Consider the following 27,394-nt stretch of genomic DNA (forward strand, 5'->3'; position numbering starts at 1 on the left):
ATTTGGGCCTACTTTTTCTTCTTTTTGTTGCAGGGTCTCTGTTCTAGTGCCTAAGTCTTTGATACACTTTGACTTGAGTTTTGTACATGGTGAGAGATAGTGGGTTTAATTTTATTTTGCTGCATATAGATTTCTAGTTTTTCAGCACCATTTGTTGAAGGTGGCTATCTTTTCACCAATGTATGTTTTTGGTGCCTTTGTTAAGTATGAGATAACTGTATTTATGTGGGTTTGACTCTGTGTCTTCTGTTCTTTACCATTAGTCTACAAGTCTATTTTGGTGCTGATATCATGCCATTTTTGTTACTATAGCTCTGTAGTATAGTTGAAGGTCTGATATTGTGATGCCTCTTCTTGCTAAGGAGTGCTTTGGCTATTCTGGTTCTCTTAGTTTTCCAAATGAATTTCATGATTGCTTTTTCTATTTATATGAAGAATGTTGTTGGTATTTTAATTGGAATTGCATTAAATCTGTATAAAGCTTTTGATAATATGTCCATTTTGACAGTATTAATTCTTCTTATCCAAGAACATTCAATGTCTTTCTTTAGTGTTCTGTAGTTTTCATTGTATAGGACTTTAACCTCTTTTGTTAGATTGATTCCCAAGTATTTTATTATTTTTTTAATGAGACAATTGTGAGTGGGGTATTTTACTAATTTTTCTTTCTGAGAATTCATCACTGATGTATAGAAATGCTTTTGATTTATGGTTGTTGATTTTATATCCTGATACTTTGCTGAATTGATTTATATGGGTGTTGATTTTATATCCTGATACTTTGCTGAATTGATTTATTAGTTCTAGAAATTTTCTGGTGGAGTTTTTTGGATCCTGTAAGTATAGAATCATGTTGTTGGCAAATAGTGAAAGTTTGAGTTCTTCTTTCTTATTTATATCCTTTTAATTTCTTTCATCTGTCTAATTGCTCTGGCTAGAGTTTCAAGGACTATGTTGAATAGGAGTGGTGGAAGAGGGCATCCCTGTCTTGTTCCAGTTCTTAGAGGGAATGCCTCCAATTTTTCTCCATTTAGAATAATGTTGGCCTTGGGCTTAGCATAGATAGCTTTCACAATGTTGAGATATGTTCCTTTTATCCCTATTTTTTCTAGTGTTCTGACCATGAAAGGGTGTTGTATTTTATCAATTGCTTTTTCTGCATATATTGAGATGACCATATGATTCTTATCTTTAATCTATTGATGTGATGAATTATGTTTTTTGAACTCTGTATGTTGAACCAACCTAGCATTCCTGAAATGAACACCATTTGATCATGGTGCGCTATCTTTTAAATATGTTTTTGTATGCAATTTCCCAGAATTTTATTGAAAATTTTTGCATCTATGTTCATCAGGGATATTGGTCTGAAGCTTTCTTTCCTTTATATGTCTTTGTCTGGCTTAGGTTTCAAGGTGACACTCACTTTATAGAATGAGTTTGGAAAGGTTCTCTCTTTTCTATTTCATGGAATAATTTGAGGAGTATTGGTATTAATTTCTTTTTTGTAGGTCTTATAGAATTTGTCTGAGAACCTGTCTGGTCTTTGGCTTTTCTTAGTTGGTAGGCTTTTGATGGCATCTTCTATTCATGCTTGATATTTATCTGTTTAAATTGTGTATATCCTCCTGATTCAGTTTGGGAAGCTCCTATTTCTCTAGAAATTTTCTGGTGTCTTCAATATTTTCTATTTTATTGGAGTATAAATTTTCAAAATAGTTTCTAGTTATCTTCAGTATTTCAGTGGTATCTGAAATATTATATTTCCTTTTTCATCACAAATTTTAGTAATTTGAGTTTTCACTTCTTTTTGTTAGGGTGGTTAAGGGTTTATCAATTTTATTAATTTTTTCAAAGAACCAGCTTTTTGTTTTATCAATTTTTTTCAATTATTTCTTTTGTTTCAATTTCATTGATTTCAGCCCTTATTTTAATTATTTTCTGTCTTCTACTACTTTTGATATTGATTTTTTCTTCTTTCTCTAGGGCTTTGAAATGTAATGTCAGGTTATTTATTTGTTGACTTTTACTTCTTTTAATGAATCAGTTCAATGCAATGAACTTTCCTCTTAGCAATGCCTTTATAGTGTCCCAGAGATTTTGGTCTGTTGTATCAAAATTATCATTTACTTCTAAGATTTTTTTATCTCCTCCCTGATGTCTTCTGCTATCCATGCATATTTTAATAATGTATTATTAATCTACAGGTGTTGGAATAGCTTTTATTTTTTATTTTATCATTGATTTTTAATTTTATTCCATTATGGTCTGGTAGAATGCAGGGTACTATCACTATATTTTTGTATTTGCCATATGGTCTATTTTAGGGAAGGATCCATGTGCTTCTTAGAAAAAAGTGTCTTCACTCATTGATGGATGGAATATTTTATGTATGTCTGTTAAGTCTAAATTATTGGTGGTATTATTGAGTTCTATAATTTCTTTGTTTATTTTTTGTTTAGAAGGTCTATGCAGTGGGGAAGAGATGTGTTAAAGTCACCCAGTATTATTGTGTTGTAGTCTATTTGACTCTTGAACTGAGAAGAGTTTGTTTAATGTATGTAGATGCTCCATTGTTTGGGACATAAATATTTATGATTGTTATGTCTAGTTAATATATGATTCCCTTAAGCAGTACATAATGTTCTTCTTTATCCTTTCTAACTTTGGTTGAAGTCCACTTTTATCTGATATGAGAATGGGAACCCCTGCTTGTTTCCACAGTCCGTGTGAGTGTTATGTTTGTTCCCATCCTTTCACCTTCAGTCTGTAGATGTCTTTTCCAATAAGATGAGTCTCTTGAAGGCAGCATATTGTTGGGCCTTCTTTTTTAATCCAATCTGCCAGTCTGTGTCTTTTAACTGATGAGTTTAGGCCATTAATATTCAGGGTTATTATTGAAATATTGTTTGTATTCCCAGTAATTTTGTTTTGTTTTTTACTTGACTTTGTTTCTCCTTTGATAGTGTTTTCCTTTAGGGTAGTTACTGATTTCTTCCTATTCAACACATCACAAAACCTTTTTCTAAAGTAGAGAAATGAAAATATTATGATAACCAGACTAAGAAATTTATTCCATAGGAGAAACTCCCACATAATGTAAGAAGATACTTTACACAGAGTTGGCAGATAATGAAACTGTAAACTATTTCATTTTTTCTTTTACCATCCTAATATTAATTCTGTGTTTTTTGTTTTGCTTTTGTTTGTTTTGTGAAGTCCTGGGCTTTGATAAAGCAGTCTGAAAGGTATGTTTTGGAAAATGTAGTATGGATATGACCTGGTAATCCTTGTTTCATTTTAGGGTGATCAGTCTGGTTGGCTGGTTCCAGGAGAAGGATACACATTTGCAGCCACCCAGCATCAGCAGCTTGCTGAAATTGATACAAAACTCCAAGAACTAGCTGCAGTCCGCCCAATAATTCCCAGCTTTTCTCCAAGACTTGAAAATCAGAATGATCAGGTATTCTTTTTTTAAATTGATTTTTAAAATATATAACACCAGAATGTATTACAATTTATATTATATATAGAGAGTACTTTTTTCATATCTGTGGTTGTATATAAAGTATATTCACACCAATTCATATCTTTATACATGTACTTTGGATAATGATTTTCATCACATTCCACCATCATTTCCAACACCCTGCCCCTCCCTTCCCCTCCCAACTCTCTGCCCTATCCAGAGTTTTTCTATTCCTCCCATGCTCCCCTTCCCTACCCCATTATGAATCAGACTCCTTATATCAGAGAAAAAATTTGGCATTTTTTTTGGGGGGGGGGATTGGCTAACATCACTGAGCATTATCGTTTCCAGTGCCATCCATTTACCTGCAATGCCATGATTTTATTCTCTTTTATTGCTGAGTAATATTCCATTGTGTATATATGCCACGTTTTTAAAAATCCATTCATCTACTGAAGGGCATCTAGGTTGGTTCCACAGTTTAGCTATTGTGAATTGTGCTGCTATAAACATTGATGTGGCTGTGTCCCTGTAGTATGCTGTTTTTAAGTCCTTTGGGTATAGACCAAGGAGAGGGATAGCTGGGTCAAATTGTGGTTCCATTCCCAGTTTTCCAAGGAATCTACATACTCCTTTCCATAGTGGCTGTACCAATTTGCAGTCCCACCAGCAATGTATGAGTGTACTTTTCCCCCACATCCTCGCCAACACTTATTGTTGTTTGTCTTCATAATAGCTGCCATTCTGACAGGAGTAAAATTAAATCTTAGAGTAGTTTTGATTTGCATTTCTCTCATTGCTAGCGATGATGAACATTTTTTCATATATTTGCTGACTGATTGTACATTGTCTTCAGAGAAGTGTCAGTTCAGGTCCTTGGCCCATTTACTGATTGGGTTATTTGGTTTTTTTTTTTTTTGGTGTTTCACTTTTTGAGTTCTTTATATACCCTAGAAAATAGTGCTCTATCTGATGTGTGCAGGGTAAAAATTTTCCCTGAAGATGTATGCTCTCTATTCACCTCATTGCTTATTTCTTTTGCTGAGAAGAAACATTTTAGTTTGAATCCATCCCATTTATTGATACTTGATTTTAATTCTTGTGCCATAGGTGTCTTATTAAGGAAGTTGTGGTGTAATCCAATATGATGAAGATTAGGGCCTACCTTTTCTTCTATTAGATGCAGGGTCTGTGGTTTTATTCCTAGGCTCTTGATCCCCTTTGAGTTGGTTTTTGTGAATGGTGAGAGATAGGGGTTTAATTTCATTTTGTTGCATATGGATTTCCAATTTTCCCAGCACTATTTGTTGAAGAGACTATCTTTTCTCCAATATATGTTTTGGTACCTTTGTCTAACTTAAGATAATTGTAATTTTGTGGGTTAGTCTCTGTGTCCTCTATTCTGTACCATTGGTCTGCTAGTCTGTTTTGGTGCCAATACCATGCTGTTTTTGTTACTATTGCCCTGTGTATAGTTTAAGGTCTGGTATAGTGATGCCACCTGCTTCACACTTCCTGCTAAGGATTGCTTTAGCTATTCTGGGTCTCTTATTTTTCCAGATGAATTTCATGATTGCTATTTCTATGAGGAATGCCTTTGGGATTTTGATCATGATTGCATTAAATCTGTATAGTGCTTTTGGTAGTCTGGTCATTTTGATAATATTAATTCTGCCTACCCAAGAGCAAGGTAGATCTTCCCATTTTCTAAGGTCTTCTTTGATTTTTTTCTTTAGGGTTCTGTAGTTTTCATTGTATATTTCATTGTATCTGTTACCTCTTTCATTAAGTTGATTCCCAAGTATTTTTATTTCTGAGGCTACTGTAAATGGGATAATTTTCATCATTTCCATCTCAGAGGATTTGTCACTGATGTACAGAAATGCCTTTGATTTGTGGGTGTTGATTTTATATCCTGTTACTTTGCTGAGTTCATTTACTAGTTCTAGAAGTTTGCTGGTGGCATTTTTAGGGTCTTTGAGGTATAGAATCATATTGTCAGAAATTAGTGCTAGTTTAAGTTCTTCTTTTTCTATGCATATCCCTTAATTTCTTTTGTCTAATTGCTCTGGCCAGTGTTTCAATAACTATGTTGAGTAGAAGTGGTGAAAGAGGACATCCCTGTCTTGTTCCACTTTTTAGGGAATTCCTTCAATTTTTCTCCATTTAGAATGATGTTGGTCTGGGGCTTAGTGTAGATAGCCTTTACGATATTGAGATATATTCCTTTTATCCCTAATTTTTCTAGTGTTTTCAATATGAAGGGGTGCTGTATTTTGTTGAAAGCTTTTCTGCATCTATTAAGATGATCATATGATTCTTATCTTTGAGTCTATTGATGTGATGAATTGCATTTATTGATTTCCATATGTTGAACCAACCTTGCATCCCTGGAATGAATCCCACTTGATCATGGTTCTGTATCTTTTGGATGTGTTTCTGTATTTGATTTGCCAGAATTTTATTGAGAATTTTTGCATCTATGTTCATTAGAGATATTGTTCTGAAGTTTTCTTTCTTTGATGTATCTTTGTCTGGTTTTGGAATCAGGGTGATATTGGCCTCATAGAATGAGTTTGGAAGTACTCCCTCTTTTTCTATTTCATGGAATAAATTGAAGAGTATTGGTATTAGTTCTTATTTAAAAGTTTTGTAGAACTCTGCTATGTATATATCTTGTCCTGAGCTTTTCTTGGTTGGTAGGCTTCTGATGGTGTCTTCTATTTCATCGATTGATATTGGTCTGTTTAAATTGTATATATCATTCTGATTCAATTTGGGCAAATCATATGATTTAAGAAATTTGTGGATGCCTTTAATATCTTCTATTTTATTGGAGTACAAGTTTTCAAAGTAGTTTCTAATTATCCTCTGTATTTCTTCAGTGTCTGTTGTGATATTACCTTTTTTATTACATATGTTAGTAATTTGAGTTTTCTCTCTTTTTCCCTTTGTTAGCATGGTAAGGGTTTGTCAACTTTATTTTTTCAAAGAACCAAGTTTTTGCTTCGTCAGTATTTTAAATTGCTTCTTTTGTTTTGATTTCGTCTCTAATTTTAATTATTTCCTGCCTTCTACTGTTTTTGGAGTTTATTTGTTCTTCTTTTTCTAGGGCTTTGAGATGTACTGTTAGGTCATTTATTTGTTGACTTTTTATTCTTTTAAGGAATGAACTCCATGCAATGAACTTTCCTCTTAGTACTGCCTTCACAGTGTCCCAGAGATTTCAATATGTTGTGTCTGTGTTCTCATTTACCTCTAAGAATTTTTAAATCTCTTCCTGATGTCTTTTGCAACCCAATGTTCATTCAGTAACATATTGTTCAGTCTCCAGGTGTATTTGAAGTACTCTTCGATGACATTCTTGGCCTGAGATTCTTTGCCATAATCCTTAACAACTACACAACTGCAACCAACCACTTTACGGGGCTTGCCCTCTAGGTCAGTTTTATAGAGGCCTACCCATTCTCCTAGTTTTTTGTTGTCATTGACCTTAATTAGATTGATTTGGTGTTCAGCACAAAGGGACTCCACCAATTTGACATAAATAGGCTCATTACAGTTGGATGCAAATACACAGAAATGGGCCTGGTGCACAATTCCTCTCAAAGTCCAGATGCTTCTACAACAAACATCAGCTTCATGTTTCATTCATTTAGCATAATGCTTGATTTGCTTACTGCTACAAATGAGGCTTAGGATCCTCAAAACAACGAGAATAGAGCCACAACTACAGGTTTGTCATACTTGGCATTTTTATATCTAAGTTCATCAGGGATATTGGTCTGTAGTTTTCTATCCTTGATGTGTCCTTATTTGGACACCAATGTATGAGTGTGATACTGGCTTCATAGAATGAATTTGGAAGTGTTCCATCCTTTTCTATTTAATGAAATGTTTGAGGAGTATTGGCATTAGTTCTTTAAAGGTCTGGTAGAATTCAGCTGAGAATCTTCTGGTCTGGGACTTTTCTTTATTGGAAGGCTTTTTATTACTGCTTCTATATCATTTCAAGTTACTGGTCTGCTTAGGTTTTGTGTGAACCCTTGATTCAATTTGGCAGATCAAATGAACACATTTCTTCTAGATTTTCCAATTTATTGGAGTATAAGTTTTCAAAATAGTAACTAATAACCTGATGGATTTCTGTGATGTCTGTGGTGATTTCTCCTTTTTCATCTCTAATTGTATTAATTTGGGTCTTTTTTCTGATATTATCTCATTGACTAGATAGATTATTCCTTTGGTTTGTAACTCTATGCCTTCCTTTATTCTAATAATTCTTTTGTTCTTTTGATGTTATCCCATAATTCTTGGATGTTCTTCTGCTCATGGTTTCTTACCATCTTTACTGTGTGGTCAACTTTGTTTTCATGATTGTGTATTTTGTCTTCATTATCTGATGTTCTGTCTTCCAAGTGATCTAGTCTGTTGGTGATGCTTTCTATTGAGTTTTTGTTTTGGATTATTGTTTCCTTCATTTCTAGGATTTCTGACTTTTTTCCCCCCCAGAATCTCTATCTCTGTCTTGAAGTAGCCTTTTGCCTCCTGTATTTGCTTATGTAGTTATCTATTGAAATGATCTTTTGCTGCCTGTATTTGCTCTCTTATAGCATCCTTTGATTCATAGAACATTTTAATTATGTACATCCTGAACTTCTTCTCTGTAATTTCTTCTGCTGTGCTGGCCATGGATTCTAATAATGCCATATCTTGGTTTGTTTGGGGCACTTTCTTCCCTTGTTTTCTCATGTTGTTCATGTGTCTTCTCATATAGCACTGCGGATCCAAGGTGTTAACAGTTTTACCCTCTAGGCTTATAGCGTCCCTGCAGGGGTCGAATATCTCTCCTTTAAGGGGGCGAACAATGTTAACAGATCCCAATACAAACAATATAGAGCCTTAAACCAAATAACTGCTGTTAAGACATTTATGGTTTTGTCAGAATATACAGAAATAGTAAATTCAATTATTATCTACAATATAAACAGTAGGTTTGCAAAAAAGTCTACAGTTTCTGATAGTGGACAAAGAGAGAACTGGAGGTGGGGTGTCAGATGAGATGTTAAGGAGGTAGAAGGTGAGGATATAGAGTTATTAGATCCTAGGAAGTGTGAAAGAGGAATCTAAAGAAGTTGGCTTGTAGCAGAAGAAAAGAGAAAAAGTGATTTGAGGGATACAAGTAAGTGGGAAGACAATAAGACAGTACAAAAAACAATCATAAAAATTAAGAAAAATAAAAAATGTAAAAATAAAAAAGAATATACAACACAACTGCAATATACTATTCAGACATCCCAGACCTCAGTAGACTAATTCATGAAAAGTACTTGGTTTCACAAGTGTTGGGGATGTGAGGGTGGGAGAAGAGAGAGAGAGAAAAGAGAAAAAAAATTGAAGGAAAATTAATGGATAGTTTTTGTTGGAGTTCAGTATCTTTCCTGCTTCCCCTTTCATCCAGTAGGTGGGTTTGTCTGTTATTTGCTGGTATCTGCATCCTTAGGATGGTCAAGGTTATTAGAGTGGGAGGGTTGGTCTTGGGGGGGGTGGAGCTTCTGGAGGTGGGGTATAGCACTTGCTGTTCCTTGTTGGAAGACTGCTCCCCAAGGATCTCCTTTGAGGTTTGCTCTTGTGATGTGGGTGGCTGGTCCTATCTCCTTATATCACTTGTAGATCTCGCAATTCCTCGTCTCTAATTTAGTCTCTAAAATGTATCTCACTCACCCCCTCCCTTTCTACTTCCCAATTAGGAATCACTCTCTCTGGAGGTCTTGTGGGCTGTGCTCTGTGTCCTGTACAACTGCCACAGATAGCTGTTTTGTATCAAGCAGATCAGGCCTAGGCTTTGCAAGCTATGGAATGGCTACATGGCTCCAAGCACTGTGTTGGGTTAGTGCCTGTTGGGGAGAGCAGGGAGTTCTGCTTAGAAATTAGAAGTGATTCTGTTTGGTTTGCCTATAAATGTGATCTGACCTTTTTCTCTTGAGGTTTTAAAAAAATTCTATCTTTGTTCTGTATGTTAGGCATTTTAATTATAATATGTTGCAGAGAGTTTCTTTTTTGATCTTTTGTATTTGGGGTTCTGAATGCCTCCTGTAACTGGATGTCCATCTCATTCTGAATGTTTGGAAATTTTTCTGTTATTATTCCCTGAAGATGTTATCCATCCTATTATCCTGCATCTCACAATCCTCCTCAATTCCAATGATTCTTAAATTTGCTCTCTTAATGTTGTTCCAGAATGCTTATATATTCTAATCATTGTTATTTATTTTATTTTCTTTAATATCATCTGAATGTTTAAGGCTGGTCCCTTTGACTTCAAGCTCTGAGATCCTGTCTTTAGCATGTCTATGTAATAGAGACGCTTTCAACTGAGCATGTTATTTGATTTATTGTGTCTTTTATTTGCAAGATTTCTGTTTGATTCTTTTTTAATATTTCTAACTCCTTAATGAATTTCTCATTCTTAGCCTGTACTGACTTCCTTAATTCATTCAGTTGTTTTTCTGTGTTCTCTTGCAATTCATTGATCATTTTTTATAATTATTCTTTTGAATTTCTTATCTGATATTCTATTTACTTCAGGATCTTTGGGGTTAGTTGCTGGTGTATTATGAACTTAGGAAGTGTCATATTACCTTGTTTTTCATATTTCTTGTATTTCTGTGTTGGGTTTTATGCATCTGTTAGGAGGAATTTCTCTTCTATTCTTATGTGTGGGCCTTTTTAGGACATAGTTTTCAAGTGCCAAAGTACCCTAGAATGATCTATATTGAGATCTCCCCTCATAGCTGTGGTATACATAGCCTTTGTGTTCAGTTCTCTCTGTTTTTGCTGAAGCAGTAGATGTCCATGAGTGGGAACCTTGAGGGTCCACCCCTAACTGTTTCTACTTGAGGCCTGCCATTAGTTTATTTTTTTCCCCTCTTTTATTCTTTATATTAAAATATAGCTGAATATGAGTGTTGTTAATTTGTGTGTGGAACAAGGTAAGCTATCTCTTGGCTGAGTATAGTTTAGCAGCAGAGACTCTACTGTGAGAACTTGAAGTGTTCTTGTGGCTTCCCAGCATCTCACAGAATAAGGGGAAACAAAAAATAGCCACAACCAATGCAAATAATATACAATATCAAAATAAATGCCTGGTTCCTCTATGAAATCTACAATGTTAATTATTATAAAACCTGGAAATAATGGGGTTAGTAATGCCCAACAGCAAAAACAATATGTAATCATAAAGTAGACCTGGCATTAAAGTCAACAAGAGGTGTCAAGGTTGTCATACACAGCAGTAGTAATTGCAAGAGCATGAATGGTGGGAGTAAATGTTATGTAAACCAATTTGTTTTAAAAGATGATAAAAATATGGTTAATCAAGAGAAAAGAAAATGTGATAGGGAGATAGAAAAGAGTTTACAATTTCAAAGGTGAACAGAGAAAATGCAAAAGAGACATAGCAGGCGATGGTTAAGGAAGGAGGAGAAAAAATAGAAATAAAGGGAGACTGTTGGCAGGAGGAGGAAATAGGGGTAGAGAAAGAAACAAATGAAACAAAACAAAAGAAAATCAAATTATGCAAACCCCAAACCCTAACCCCCAAAGACAAGGCAAGAAAAGATAACTACATTAAAAAAATGCTAAAAATGAGAAAAAAGAGTCAGGCATTGTGATACATTCCTATAATCCCAGTGACTCTAGAGGCTGAGGCAGGAGGATTGCAAATTCAAAACTAGCCTCAGCAACTTAGAGAGCTAAGAAACTTAGTGAGACTGTATCTTAAAATAAAAAATAACAAAAGGGCTGGGGGATGTGGTTAAGCACCCTGGGTTCAACTCCTAGTACCTCCCCCCAAAAATGAGAAAAAAGAAATAAATATGTGTATGTGTATGTGTGTGTGTGTGTGTGTGTGTGTGTGTGTGTATATATATATATATATATATATATATATATGAAATAAATATGTGTTTGTATATGTCCACAAACCAATGAACAAAGCAAGAACGCGCGCGCGCGCGCGCACACACACACAGCAAATGATTCTTAATGAAAAATCTAGGAATTGTCTCTACTGAGGTAGTCAAAATAAAATGAATGGATGGTCACTGCCTATGCCCAACTGCTTTTCTTTCCATTTCTTCTTGGACTATTAGAGAAGAGGGAGGAGCATGGAAGGGCTGGGGTTATAACCCCTTCCTCTTTTTGTATTGTTCAGAGAGCTGCTAATTGAAATGGCCTAAGACTGATGCTGGTTGAACTATTTCTCAGGTTCCCTTCTCACCAGTATATGGTAGGATGGAATGGGACATACTGTTAGTTGAAGTATTGTCTACACATACTAGCTTAATGTACTTCCAGGATGAGGCTGCTGCAGAGTTATACAGGATGAGTTCCAGTGGCTGGGACTTAGGTCTAATCAGGCCTTAGGGACTTTGTTGGGTGATATCTGCTTTGGAGAGATTAGATCAATACACCCCTATGACCTGGCAGTTGCTGATCTCTGTCAAGAGTCTGGATCTCAGAAGCCTCCAAATAGTCCTTCTTGTGGGGCAGGGGAGCCAATCCTTCACAGACTCTGTTGCCCATGAATATAGACTTTCTAGGTTTAGTCCCTGAGTGTATTCACAATTGCCTGTTCAGATTTCCAACCCACTTCAGCTGGTCAAGTGAGCTGCCAGACTCAAAGTCAAAGGAAAAGTGAGTTGGGCTCCCCTTCAATTTTTTTGACATGAATCCCTTTGGGTATAATCTTCTCTGTGCTGGTTTCACTCATATTCTGCTAGGTACACCCTAGACTACACAGTAGACACTTGCTAGGTTAGTCTGGCAGTGTTTGCTGTTATCTCTTGGGTCCCATAGCAGTGAGTTGCAGCATGGCCACCTAAGAGGGCTGCTGCCTCAGCTCTCTGAGGCTGGTTGAGAAACAGAGAACTTTTCAGACCAGCTCATAGTATAGCTAAGTTCAGGATGCTTTTCTGATCTCTTTTTTTTTTTTCACACCAAATTTCTCCATTGTGTTTCTCTTTGTTATCCCTTCCCTTTGTAGTGAACTAGCGAAGCCACACCAGTGGGTTCCTGCCACAGTCTGGCTGGGCACAATTCACGAGCCACTTGTCAAGCAGAAACAAACTTTATTTTTAGAACACACACGCCGCATCACACGAGCTCTTCAGGAATTCCCTCAGAGCCCAGCTGCCACCACAGGCTTCCCACAAGCCTTTCCACCTCCCCCACTCCTCCTGTTCTTGAGGCCGATTGGCTGGGTCGCGTGGGCGGAGCCAAAAAAGTCCCCCAGTGAGCAGCTCCGTGGTCTGAAAGGGTGGGGAAACAGCCCAATGAGCATCACCGCAGAGGAGCCAATCAGTTGGCAGCTAGAAGTTTGCTGGGGCCGCTGTGAGCCAATCATCAACTGGCAGCTGGAAGTTTGCTGGCAGCTGGAAGTTTGCTGGGGCCCCTTCGGCTGTGGCTCTCAACGTTTCCCCCTCTCTGTTTAAACAACAAGCATGTGGCTTTGGGACCGTGCCTGCCTTAGGTTGTCCAATAGTACATATGGTCCTTACCCGTTTTCTGATGAGCTGACCTCAAGGCGTCGGCCTCCTGTCTTAGGTTGGTACCATTGCAATTGGATCTTACCTGTCACTGACTACCGGTCCAGTATACAGCCACACCTGTGGAGAGATCTTTGTACCAGCGGGGGGGTGAGGTTCTTTGCCTCACCTCTGTTGACCCCCAAATTTTAGCTGAATGACCATGACAAGCAGAAGGGAGGAAGATACACCAAGCCAATTGACGGCTCCTTTTGGAAAAATTGTACCACCGATGACATCATCAGCAAAAATACCCCAACACTACCACAAGTCGCTGCACCAACAGATAGTTCACAATGCATAGAGGTGAGTTCACAATGCATACAAGTGATTCATAGTCCAGGCAAGTTCTGCAAGTAGTTCAGTGATGGCTCCTGTTGGAAAAATTGTACCACTGATGACACTATTAGCATAAATACCCCAACACTACCACAAGTCGCTGCACCAACAGATAGTTCACAATGCATACAAGTGAGTTCACAATGCATACAAGTGATACATAGTCCAGGCAAGTTCTGCAAGCAGTTCAGTGATGGCTATTGCAGAAGCTGTAGATTGGTTTTATCTTTGTCTTCACTGGCACTGGGATGAAGATAGGAATTCTGGCAATAATGGCTAAAGAAAAAATTATATAACATTCCAGAAGGCACTAAAAGAAAATAATTTTCTTAACAATGTACCTTATCTTCAACAGAATTATTAGATATAATGAAAAGGAAAGGTGAAAATAAACAAACAGATCTGTTAACCTCCTTTTTTGTTCATATATTAAAACAATCCTCAACAGCTGTTTACCCAATTTAAATTAAACCATTTAAATCACGTGAAAAAAAATATTTGGATCCATTTTTTCATGAGCGCTCATCATATATGATATATGGACATACGTACATTCAAACATATAACACAAAACACAAGTGTGCACACATAATATAATACATACAACACATAACATAATAGTAAAGGCCTTATAACTTTTTACAGGTGAAATCTCCATTGCAATGTTTAAAAATTCTATAGTAAAAAAATAGAACTGATCAGCAAAACATTAACCTAGGTCTGTATGAGCTCAAAAAACAAAATAGAACTTCATGATGTGGGAAAGGGTAATAATAAAATAGATATTTAAAAAAGCATCCTGGTTCTGTTGCAGATGTAAGGTAGCCAAACTGGAGTTCTGGATATCAGCTGTTATGGATTTGAGCCAAATCATCTTATTTTTGGTCTGTAGAAATCGCTTTAGTTAATCTCTCTGGAATCCAAATCGGCTGCTGTTCTCCCTGTGGAAACACACAAACAGACCCCCGAATCCAGACAATTACTGGGTCAGGACCTTTCCATTGTCCTGTTAGAATATCCTTCCAAAGTACCTTGGGCTTATGAACATTTTTTGGACACATGCCTTTCCACAGCACTAAGCCCTGATGAATCCAAATTTAAAAAAGTTTAGAGTAAAAAGGGTTATTTTAAGTTTATCTTTGGGGAATATATACCCCTTCCCAATTCCGTCTTTTTGCTTTAATAAGTACATTTTAATAGTTTGATGAGCTCTTTCAACTATGCCTTGTCCCTGTGGATTGTATGGGATTCCTGTTATATGAGTAATGCCAAATGTTGAGCAAAATTGTTTAAAAGAGGTAGAAGTATAACCAGGGGCATTATCTGTTTTTAACTGTTTTGGAATGCCCACAGTGGCAAAATTTTGTAAGCAATGAGTTTTTGTAAGCAATTAGTTTTTTCTCTGGCATGAAGGGAGCCCATCAAAAATCCAGAAGAAGTATCAACTGTAACATGCAAATATTTTAATTTTCCAAATTCTAGCAAGTGTGTGATGTCCATCTGCCAAATATGGTTAGGTATCAATCCTCTAGGATTGACTCCAAGATTAATTTGTGGTAAAAAGGTCACACAATTTTGACATTGTTTTATTATTTATCTAGCTTGTTCCTTAGTTATTTTAAAATGCTTTTGTAAAGTATTAGCATTGACATGGAACTTTTTATGAAAATTTGTAGCTTCTTCTAGTGTAGAGAAAATATGTATGTCATGTGTAGTTTTATCTGCTAAATCATTGCCCAAACTAAGGGCTCCAGGCAATCTTGTATGTGCCCTGATATGTCCTATAAAGAACGGATCTTTTCTGTCCCAGATTAGACTTTGTATAGTGGAAAGCAATGAGAAAATAGTAGAGGAAGGGGAAATCCTACCAGCACCTTCAAGGGATACTATAGCATTAACTATATACTGACTATTGGAAAATAAATTAAATACAGAATCTTTAAACATCACAAAAGCTTGTAATACTGCATTAAGCTCTACCTTTTGAGCTGATTGTTTGGGTACTAAATATGTAAAAGTTTGATCAGGTGTAACTATTGCTGGTGTACCATTATTTGACCCATCAGTGAATATATTTGGAGCATTCATGATAGGTGTTTTTCTTGTCGTTTTTGGAAAAATTACAGGATGCAATGACCAAAAAGACAATAAAAGATTAGATGGTAAGTGGTTATCAAATGAAACATTAGATTTGAACATGATTATTGCCCAAGTATTTAACTCATTAGCTAACTCAACAATTTGATTCATAGTATATGGAGTAATAATTTTATTGGGAGAAATTCCAAACACTCCCTTTGCTGCTTTTATTCCTTTGAGTATTAATTGTCCTACAGCCTCAGGATACCTAGTAAGAATAGTGTTAGGAGAATAAGATAAATGTATCCATAATAATGGACCTTCTTGCCAAAATACTCCTGTAGGAATATTTTTTGTTGGCAGTACAATAAATAATAAAGGCAAACTTATATCAGTTCTATCCAAATGCATATTTTCCATATCTGTTTCAATGATTTTTAATGCCTTTCTTGCTTCAGGCGTTAACATTTGGGGTGAATTTGGATCTGATGGACCTTTTAGGATATCAAATAAAGGTCCCAACTCTCCTGTTGGTATACCTAGATAAGGCCTTATCCAATTTATGTCTCCTAATAACTTTTGAAAGTCATTAAGTGATTTGAATTGATCTACTCGTATTTGAATTTTTGGTGGATGGACCATGGTTGAGGATAATAGAACTTCTAAATAATTAATTGGAAAATTTAATTGTACTTTATCTATTGCTATCTCTAGATTATAATTTTTTAATAAGTTTGTAAGTGTGACATAACATTGTAGCAATGTGTTTTTATCTTTGTATGCTAATAATACATCATCCATATAGTGAAATATTTGTAGTTCAGGATTTTGATTTCTAAGTGGCTGGATTACTTTGTTAATATAAATTTGACACATAGTTGGGCTGTTAGCCATCCCTTGAGGGAGTACTTTCCATTCATATCTCTGATCAGGACCTTCATGATTCAGTGCAGGGATAGTAAATGCAAAATGTGGACTATCCTCAGGATGAATTGGAATTGAAAAAAAACAATCTTTAATATCTATAACTAAAACATACCAGGTTTTTGGCAAGGCAGACAATTGAGGAATCCCCGATTGAGCAGGTCCCATAATAACCAGCTCATTATTAATGGCTCTTAAATCTTGCAATAATTTCCATTTACCAGATTTCTTTTTGATGACAAAAATGGGAGTTTTATGGGGAGATAAAGAAGGTTGTATATGTCCTTACGCTAATTGTTGTTTGACCAGGTCAGGGGTCTGCTTGTATCTTTTCTTTAGTCAGGGGCCACTGAGGAACCTATACTGGTCTTTCTGATTTCCAAGTAATTTTTATTGTCTCAGTGGTCCTTTCTGAAAATCCAACCCATGTCTGTCCGTTCCTTAATCTATTTGTATTGGTGCTGCTATACCTTGTTCTTGTTTTTCTAATCTCTTTCCTTTCCTAAAACCTTGTCTAGTCATAATAGTGGGTGCATTTGGTTGATGTTATTTGTTAATGTCAAACCTAATTGATCTAGGACATCTCGTCCCCATAAATTTATGGGAAGATGATCCAATACATATGGTTGTATAGTTCCTTCACATCCTTCAGGATCCTTCCAATCTAATACCATTGCAATTCTATGGGGATTAGTCGCCACTCCTAGGCCTTGAAGTGTTTGAGTGGCTTGTTGTAATGGCCAATGTTTTGGCCATTCTTGACGAGAGATGATGCTAAGGTCTGCACCTTTATCCAGTAGCCCATTAAATTCATGTCCTTGAATACTTAGTTTTAGCATGGGGCGAGAATCTAAATTTAAAGAAAGCATTGCCCAATCTACACCTGTGGAGCCTAATCCCTTTGAACCTCTTTCTACAGTACGACTGGAAAATTTTATCATGTAGGCTGGGTATTATTAGTAACTGTGCTATTCTATCTCCTGGTGAAATTACTGATCTATCCTTTGGAGAACTGGCTATAATTTTTATTTCACCTTCATAATCGGGATCAATTACCCCAGGACTTATCATAAGTCCTTTTAGAGTAGAAGAGCTGTGTCCCAATAATAAGCCTACTGTTCCTTTGGGAAGAGGTCCTTTTACCCCTGTGGGAATGATTTGAACTCCCATCTCTGGAGTTAGTACTGCTCTGGTGGAGGCGCAGATGTCCAACCTTGCGCTCCCTCTGGTTTGTCTGATGAGGGATCTAATGGACAATGTGTCCTGGGCACTACCCTGATGGGGTTGTTGGGTTCCTCCAATGCTCCGTATATTTGTGGTTTGGGGCCCTGGAGCATTGGGCACCCCTGTCCATTTTTTGGCAATGGAGCCCGATTCCTTTCTCCACGATATCGTGGGTAAACACCTGGTCCTTGTTCGTTTTTTGATAATGGCATACCCTATATGGTGGTTTGAGAATGGCATTCATTAGCCCAATGTCTCCCTCTATGGCATCGTGGGAAAATACCTGGTATTCTACTCCTTTGATACCTAGTTTTGTTAAACCCTCCTCCTATGGGGCAATGCCTTTTAAAATGTCCTGTTTCTTCACAATTGTAGCATGTTCTTGGCCTGGCATCTAAAGCCTGTTTTACTGCAGCTGCCACGACTTGCCCTTGTTCTAAAGCCTGTTTTACTGCAGCTGCCACGACTTGCTCTTGTTCATTAATGTCTCTACATAATTTAATGTATGTGTTTAAATCTTCATGTTTCCATGGTCTAATGACTTCTCTGCACCAACGATTCGCTTGCTCCATAAGCCAGTTGTTTTAGTAATGGCATTGCTTGTTCTGTATTCCCAAAAACTCTGGTAGCTGTTTGAATAAGCCTATCTACAAATTCAGTGTAAGGTTCATTAGCTCATGTATTACCTTAGATAATTGACCATGTAAACCTCCATGTCCTTGTAAAGTCTTCCATGCCTTAACTGCGTCTGCAGCAATTTGTGTGTATACACCAGGATCATATGCAATTTGTTGCTGCTGATCCTCATAAGGTCCCTTTCCTAACAACATATCTAGATTTCTCTGAGGATAACCAGCTGCTGCATTTCACCTAGCTGTCTCCTTGCAAAATTCCTCAGTGGCAACCTTCCATAACAGGTATTGACCTCCATTTAGCACAGCTGTACACATATTAGCCCAATCTGCTGGCATCATGTTCAAGTTGTTAATGGATTTGACCATGCTTACAGTGAAGGGTGCTTGAGGACCATAGGTTGTTACAGCCTTTTAGCTGCCTCACTGTTTTGAAATTTAAAGCATGGTGAATTCGCTGCCCTCCTGCCTCAAATACAGGGCATGTTAATATTTGAGATCCTGTCTCAGGATCCCAACTATCAACTGCAGGGGTTGGGGGCCTCCCAGCATATGGAGGTGGCGCTGTTGGTTGGATACTTATGCCCTCTGGTGATAGAAAGGTGTTAGTAGCAGTCTCCTGTAGAGGTGGCACTGTTGGTTGGACACTTACACCCTCTGGTGAGAGAAAGGTGTTAGTAGCAGTCTCCTGTTGTAACTTTTCCCCTGATGGCTTTTTCTGCTCTAAGCTTTCTTCCTCCATCTGACTAGCTCGAAAGACCTTCTCTTTTACTTGAATCTTTTCCTCTTTCTGACTAACTTGAGAGACCTTCTCTTTTACTTGAATCAGTATGTCTTCTCCTTCCTCTACCTTTGTCTGAACTGAAGGCTTTGGACTAAGCAAACAACATACCAACGCCCACAATGTCCATGTGCCAACTGACAGAGTTCCTGGGCTTTTCTATTCTTTTTAAATCTTCACCATGATGGTTCCATTGTGATATATTTAACAACTCCTCCTTAAAAAGCCATGGGCTACATTTTTGTATTGTATCAACGTATGCCCTGACTGCTCTTGATTTTACTGGGATGCCTCCTTCCTCTAACAATTTACTTCACACTCTTTCGGTTTGTTTTTTACTAATTTCTGATCCCATATTTCTACTATAATACAACCCAACAAGATAATGCCTAACAAAACTGAAACAGAATGAAACAAAAATGGAACAAAAATTCATTGTATCAGCCTTTCTATCCTCCTGAAATGTCCATCTGTCCTTTCTCCCTATCTGTTCCTCAGACGCAAATAGTTTTTCCTCAGATGTGAGCGGTTTTTCTTCTGTCTCACCCATCTCTAGGGACAGGCAACTTAAAACAAAAGCGAAACAAAATGAAAGAAGAATCTTAAAATGGCTATCCATCGTCTCGCTCTGCCCTCAGGGGCGAGCAGTTTACCTTATCACTTACCCTCAGTTGTTCACCTTGTGGGCCACCAAATGCCACAGTCTGGCTGGGCACAATTCACGAGCCACTTGTCAAGCAGAAACAAACTTTATTTTTAGAACACACACGCCGCACCACATGAGCTCTTCAGGAATTCCCTCAGAGCCCAGCTGCCACCACAGGCTTCCCACAAGCCTCTCCACCTCCCCCATTCCTCCTACTCTTGAGGCCGATTGGCTGGGTCGCATGGGCGGAGCCAAAAAAGTCCCCCAGTGAGCAGCTCCATGGTCTGAAAGGGTGGGGAAACAGCCCAATGAGCATCACCGCAGAGGAGACAATCAGTTGGCAGCTAGAAGTTTGCTGGGGCCGCTGTGAGCCAATCATCAACTGGCAGCTGGAAGTTTGCTGGCAGCTGGAAGTTTGCTGGGGCCCCTTCGGCTGTGGCTCTCAACAGGTTCCAGTGTACTTGTTCTTCTTTGTTCAGTGTATCCAAATTTCTGAGCCTCTAAGATAATCTGACCAGTATTTTAGTGAAATTCCCTCTTTCATCTGCCTCACTGAGAAGCAGTACTCTTGCTGCTTGATTCCTAAACATGGAGCAACTAGAAATTCAACCTTCTTCTAATCCACCACTTTGAATCTCCCTCCGATGATACTTTTGAGATGAATGTGTTTCTTCTCTGCATAATTCCCTCAAATATTCTTTACAAAACTGGTAGAAGGTGTAGAATACAGAGAGTAGCAATGCTTTGGAAAATAATTTTTTCCCTGTCCTCCTCTATTTCACTACTTCATCTAGTTTGGGATTGGGTGGTAGTCTGAAGTAGAAAAATGTCCCATCTTTTGTTACCCACTGTCCCTCTGTAAAGGTTGGGCGAGCATCGGAGGAAGAGACCACCAAGAGACTGTCTCATGCAACAGCAAAGGGTTTATTGGGGGTCTAGCATGCTGGGGCTTAGAGCTCACTTGAATAGAGCAGAGAGCCCGAGAACAGCTTAAGCAGAGCTTATATACTTTCCTTGGAGAGGGCAGGGAGGGAAGTTCATTGACGGGTCAGGGCGAGTGGGCGGTTTGTGTGCAACCGGGTGAGGGAGTACATTCTACGGTTTAGCAGTTGGGGACAGCACATTCTGGGAACAAGATTAGCAAACAGTTCTCAAGATTTCAACAGTGTTTTGTTAAGCATACAGAAAAACAGGAAGTGACAAGTACCTATTTTATTAACCTTTCATTCCCCACTTGTTCTTCTGGCTGCTTTTAATCATAAAAGTGATCATTGGGGGGTGTCACATTCTATGTCTGCTAGTGGGGTATATTGTTGTCTGATTACCAGAAGTTTAACTTGTCCAATTTGAACTTGGAGAAAGGAAACTACACAACTGAGCAAACAGGGTCCTACAGTTAGCAATAATATGAGGATTATTAAAGGACCGGCCAGGGCTGATAAAAGCATAGTTAACCAGGGGGACTGTGTGAACCAAGACTCAAACCACCCTTTTTGGGCCTCTCTCTCTCGCTGATGCTCTTCAAGTCGTCTTCTTAATTTACTCATAGATTCTTTTACAACTCCAGTATGGTCGGCATAAAAACAACATTCTTCCCTCAATGCAGCACAAAGGCCCCCTTCTCTCATGAAGAGGAGGTCCAACCCTCACCTGTTCTGTAAAACAACTTCAGAGAGAGAGGTTAAAGATTCCTGCAAAGCTGTGATGGAGGTTTCTAATGTCTTTAAGTTTTGGTCTATTGCTGGTTCTAATTGGGTCATTTGTTGTGTCCCATGTACCAGGGCAGTGGTTCTTGTGCCCACCTCTGCAGCAACTCCTATTCCTAATAGGATGGCTAAAGTGAGGGATACAGGTTCCCTGCAGAACTGGGTTGTATGCCCCTCTATTTGATCTTCAAACGAAACTGCGTCATGATAGAGCACTCTGGGAAACATCTGCACCATTACACAATAATTTACAGAGCTGTTAAATACCTGGGCTGAAATGCAAGGAGTTAACCCTGAGTCACATGCCCACCAGGTTCCATTTTCAGGGGTAAGGAAACCCTGTGTGGTGCTAATTTTTTTTATCTGGGTACATAAGTGTTGTTTACTTTTAGATGGGGACCCTAGACATAAGCCTGCCCCAGTTACTTCTGGGAGGGTTAACTTAGGATTTTCATCCCAATTACAGGAGGAACTCTGCACTTTTACTGCATAAGTCCCGTCAATTGCTATCCCTTCATGGTAAGGAGGAGCAGCGGAGAGACAGAGCCAACAAGACTGAGTGAGGTCTGGTTGCCTGGAATTCAGCACCGCAAAGGCTCCTTCAATTAGTCCCCAGGGGGAGGGGTTGACTTCACTCTGGATTGGGGAAGTAAACGAAGGTGAAACTTGAGGAGTATGGGAAAGTGAAGGGATCCTAGTAGATTTAGGTTTGGGAGGTCTATGAGGCCTAATTCCTGGCTTGAGGGGATTGGGCCCTATGGCTAAGGGAATTTCTTTTTTTTTTTTTTCAAACCGGATAGTGAACCAAAGGCCAAAATTATATCCTGTGGTGTAAAATCGCATTCCATAGGTTTTTCCTGAAAGCCATGTCCAGATATTTCGGTTTCTTCCTTTGGAGGTGAAGGTTATATTTAGGGAGTTACATAGGCTACTTGTGTCACATGGAGTAGGGTCAGCTAGTCCAGAAGTCCCCGTTTGGGGGTCTCATTTAAATGGGAGACATTGTTCAGGACTTAACTTAGTATTATTTCTTCCTACCCGAATCAGACTATCAGGGGAGTTTGGGTTCCACCAGGCAGCCCCTGTATGCTCACATCCCCATGACTTACAGAAGAAGTCGGCTTCTCACCCACACAGCCGTGACTGTTTGCGGCTTCGATAGTCCACCGGGCAAACATAGTAATCTAGGCTAGCCAACCTGCATCTGGCTCGTGTGTCCCTACATCCATAATGTTTGTTTCCATTATCTATGGTATGGAAGGGATTTAATGGAATTTTAGTGGGATCCTCTTCATCAGGGATATCCCAATAGGAAAGACCTATAGCCAGCTGACAAATGTCTGGGTGGAGAGATGGCCACCAGGTCCCTAAGGGGGCTGTATGGGAGATAGACCATACTTCTTGTCCAGTAGGATTTGTGATCAGCCATCGCTGCTGAATGGGCTGATGGGGGTTAGGACTGCTGGTGGTCAAGGGGAGAGTCCATAGCCCTATCCACACGGTGAATACGCAATTTGAAAGGGTTACCAGTCTTTTCTAGTTTCCAGCCAGAGTCTGGACAGGGCACAGGCTTGAGATGAGAGGCATGGATCCAGGAAGTGATTCCGTCTACCTTTACCACTGTAGGTGTTATAAGTAGCACCTGGTATGGTCCTTTCCAGCGGGGTTCCAGGGATGACACCTGATGTCGTCTTACGTAGACGAAGTCTCCCACTTGATATCGGTGTGGAGTTCCTTCGTCCCCAGGTTGGTAGGCAGTGGCCAGCTGTTTCCACAGGTATCGCTGGGTTCTTTCAAGAGCTTTAAGTCTGTCAAGCAAGGGGGTGTGAAAGGAATCGTTAGGTCTTTGAGTTGGGGTTAGGTCCCTTACTGGAGGAGGGGCACCATAGAGAATTTCATAGTGGGTGAGGTTACACAAAGAAACAGAGGGAGTATTTCTTGCATGAAACAGTGCATAAGGTAGGAGCATAGTCCAATCTTTTATGCCGGTCTCTAAGCTTAATTTCGTTAAGGTCTCTTTAATGGTTCTATTCATTCTTTCTACCTGTCCTGAGCTCTGGGGTCTATAAGCACAATGTAACTTCCAGTTAAGCCCCAGGGTCCTGGCTAACCCCTGACTTACCTGGGCCACGAACGTCGGTCCATTATCAGACCCTATTACCTTAGGCAGGCCGTATCTTGGAAAAATATCTTCCAGGATCTTCTTGACCACCATTTGCGCCGTTTCTTTTTTTTTGTGGGGAAGGCTTCAACCCATCCTGAAAATGTATCTACAAAGACTAGGAGATATTTAAGTCCATACCTTGCTGGCTTAATTTCAGTAAAGTCCACTTCCCAGAATTGTCCTGGTCTGGTGGCTGGTGGATGATGCTCTCTAGGGCATGGGGGTCTATAATGGTTAGCTTCTGCCCCAGCGTTAACTTATCAGCATCCTTGATTAGAAATGCCGCCGCTGCTATAGCTTTTAGGCAATGGGGCCATCCATTAGCCACTGGGTCCAGCTTTTTAGACAAGTAGGCTACAGGCCTTTTCCAGGGCCCTAGAGTCTGAGTGAGCACTCCTCGTGCTATTCCTTTCTTTTCCTCAATGTAGAGAGTAAAGGGTTTTTCTACATCCAGGAGTGCTAAGGCTGGAGCAGATAGCAGCGCCCTTTTGATGTTATCAAAAGCTTGCTGGTGGCTCGGCGGACCGCCCCGCGGATGGAGTCTGGGGTGCGCGCTGAGTAGCGGCGAGGTACCGAGGTACTGGAGCGGGAGTACAGCGATGCGGATTCTGGGGGCTCCTGCCAGCGGTGCACTGGCCATGCTTAGTGCTGAGTTCTGGCTTTGAGACAGAGGAGAGAAGCGGTCCAGTTTGATTCTCGACACCGGTCGGACCACGGAGGAGGACAGCAGCCACCATCTTGGAGAGTTAATGTAATGATCCCTGTTTTCTACTGATCTCAGCTCATTCAACTACGGAACAGGTGATTCCAGGCTGGTATTTGCCTGCGTCTCGCAGACAGATCGCTCAGGCTCGGGACTGGAGAACCTGAGGAGAATACTCTTCGGGGCTCGCTCCTGGCAAGCCGTGCGCCGGACTTTGAGCGGCCGGATTCTGGTTCCCCGGGCTGCTTTGGCCCAGGGCGGGGGAACCTGTGGGGACTGCGTGCCGACGCCAGCTCCAAGTGGAACGTGCGCTGAGGGGCGGCGGGGCTCTGACTCCCGGAACAGTTTTGGCCCGGGGCCGGGGAGCCCGCGGAGACTGTGTCTTTGACCCTGCTCCTAGCGGAGCATGCACCGAGCCGGGAGAGTTTGGAGCGACTGGGCTCGGGCTCCCGGGGCTGCTTTGGCCTGGAGCTCAGGAACCCGCGGGGGTCGCTCTGTGGAGCCTGCTCCTAGCAGAGCGTGGCTGGGATCGGAGAGGCCGGGTTCTGGCTCCCGAAGCTGCTTTAGCCCAGGGCTGGGGAACCTGCGGGGACTGCGAGCTGACGCCAGCTCCAAGTGGAACGTGCGCTGAGGGGCGGCGGCGCTCTGACTCCCGGAACAGTTTTGGCCCGGGGCTGGGGAGCCCGCGGGGACTGCGTCTTTGACCCTGCTCCTAGCGGAGCGTGCACCGAGCTGGGAGAGTTTGGAGCGGCCAGGCTCGGGCTCCCGGGGCTGCTTTGGCCTGGGGCTGGGGAATCCGCGGCGGTTGCTCTGTGGAGCCTGCTCCTAGCAGAGCGTGGCTGGGATCGGAGAGGCTGGGTTCTGGCTCCTGAAGCTGCTTTGGCCCAGGGCTGGGGAACCTACAGGGACTGCTTCTCGGTCCGGGTCCTGCTGGGTGCTGTGGGGGCCTGGGGGGCAGAGTGGAACTGCCACCTGCACCCAGAGCAGGCCAAGTGACCCGCCGGCGTGGTTTCACGACACCCCAACTGCAGCTGGGGCCGAGGAGAGTAGCCGCCCATGCCTGGAACAGGACCAGCGACCCGACTGCGCGGTAGCCAAGTCACCCCATTTGGAGTGGGGGCTGTGAAGAGCCGCCGTCTGAGCCTGCAAGGTAAGCAGACCTGCGACCCACTGGCAGGACAGGCCCGGCAGCCTGCCAGTGTGGTGGACAAGTAGCATCGAGGCAGTCACATCACACTGGTTGGAGTGGGAGTTGAGCAGAGCCGCCGCCCGTGTCCGGAAAAGGCCCAGCGACCCGTTGGAGAGGCAGTTAGGTACCCCCACTGGGAGTGGGGGTTGAGCAGAACTGCCGCCCGAGCCCGCAAGGTAGGCAGATCTGCGACCCACCGGCGGAACAGGCTTAGAGGCCGACCAGCGTGGTAGACACGTCACACCAATTGGAGTAGGGGCGGAGCAGAGCTGCCGCCCACATCCGGATCAGGTCCAACGACCCGAGGGCGTGGTAGTTACGTCACCACAATTGGAGTGGGGGCAGAGTAGAGCTGCCACCCGCGCCCGCAGGGTGGGCAAACCTGCGACCAACCAGCGTGGTAGATAGATCACCCTAATTAGAGGAGGAGCACAGCCACTACCCGCCCTGCAAGAGAGATCTCCCAACTATACAAGAGCAATATAAATAAATAGGAGGAAAATTTCAAAAACACAACAGTTTCACCAAGCAGAAAGAAACGCGAGCAGTATGAAATGACAAGGAAAGAAAGGACCACAAGCAATGCAGGTCAACTCAACTCTAGAAGAGGTAATAGCTGCAACAGATAGAATGTCTGATAAAGAGTTCAGGATATACATGCTTCAGATGATCTGGAGTCTCAAGGAAGACATGAGACAGCAAAACCAGACAATGAAAGATCAATTTGACAAGGAACTACATAAACAAATCCAGGAAGTAAAAGACCAATTTCACAGGGAGATAGAGGTAATAAAAAACAAACAAATAGAAATCCTAGAAATGCAGGAAGCAATAAACCAACTTAAAACCTCAATTGACAATACTACCAGCAGAGTAGATCACTTAGAAGATAGAACATCAGACAATGAAGACAAAGTATTTCAACTTGAAAAGAACATAGACAGCTCAGCAAGTCTGCTAAGAAACCATGAACAGAACATCCAAGAAATATGGGATAACATTAAAAGACCAAACTTAAGAGTCATTGGGATACAGGAAGGCACAGAGCTCCAAACCAAAGGAATAAACAATCTATTCAATGAAATAATATGAGAAAACTTCCCAGACTTGAAGAATGAAACAGAATCCCAAATCCTAGAAGCCTACAGGACGCCGAAAGTGCAAAATCATAAGAGATCCACACCTAGACACATTATAATGAAGATGCCTAACATACAGAATAAGGAGAGAATTTTAAAAGCTACAAGAGAAAGAAAGCAGATTACATTTAGGGGTAAACCAATCAGGATAACAGCTGATCTCTCAACACAGACTCTGAAAGCTAGAAGATCCTGGAATAACATATTTCAAACACTGAAAGAAAATGGGTTCCAACCAAGAATCGTGTATCCCGCGAAATTAAGCTTCAGGATGGAAGATGAAATTAAAACCTTCCACGATAAACAAAAGTTAAAAGAATTCACAGCTAGAAAACCATCTCTTCAAAAAATCCTTGGCAAAACATTACAGGAAGAGGAAATCGAAAACAACATTGAAAACCATCAGTGGGAGGTAGGACAGTAAAGGGGGGAAAGTAATCAAAGAGGAAAACAAATCAGGTTTAGTAACATTAATAAACAAATATGGCTGGAGGAACAAACCATATCTCAATAATAACCCTAAATGTTAATGGCTTAAACTCACCAATTAAGAGACACAGGCTAGTTGAATGGATCACAAAACAAGACCCAACAATATGTTGCCTACAGGAGACGCATTTGATAGGAAAAGATATACATAGACTGAAGGTGAAAGGCTGGGAAAAATCATTCCACTCATATGGACTGTGGAAACAAGCAGGAGTGTCCATACCCATATCAAACAAAATAGATTTCAAGCCAAAGTTAATCAAAAGGGATAAAGAGGGACACTGCATACTGCTCAAGGGAACCATACACCAACAAGACATAAC

The 27,394-nt window shown here is 40.4% G+C and overlaps 1 protein-coding gene across 1 annotated transcript in view; it reads left to right on the forward strand.

Annotated features, from left to right (window-relative positions):
• Nucleotides 1-27,394, forward strand: part of FSIP1 (fibrous sheath interacting protein 1) — a 233,583-nt gene that overhangs the window by 68,423 nt on the left and 137,766 nt on the right. The window contains exon 9 of the mRNA XM_081290126.1: nt 3,305-3,463. Coding sequence (XP_081146252.1) covers nt 3,305-3,463 — 159 coding nt within the window. The remainder of the gene's footprint in view (nt 1-3,304; nt 3,464-27,394) is intronic.

Source organism: Spermophilus citellus (assembly GCF_964194105.1).
Source record: "Spermophilus citellus genome assembly, chromosome: 4".
In the NCBI taxonomy this organism is placed as follows: Eukaryota; Metazoa; Chordata; class Mammalia; order Rodentia; family Sciuridae; genus Spermophilus; species Spermophilus citellus.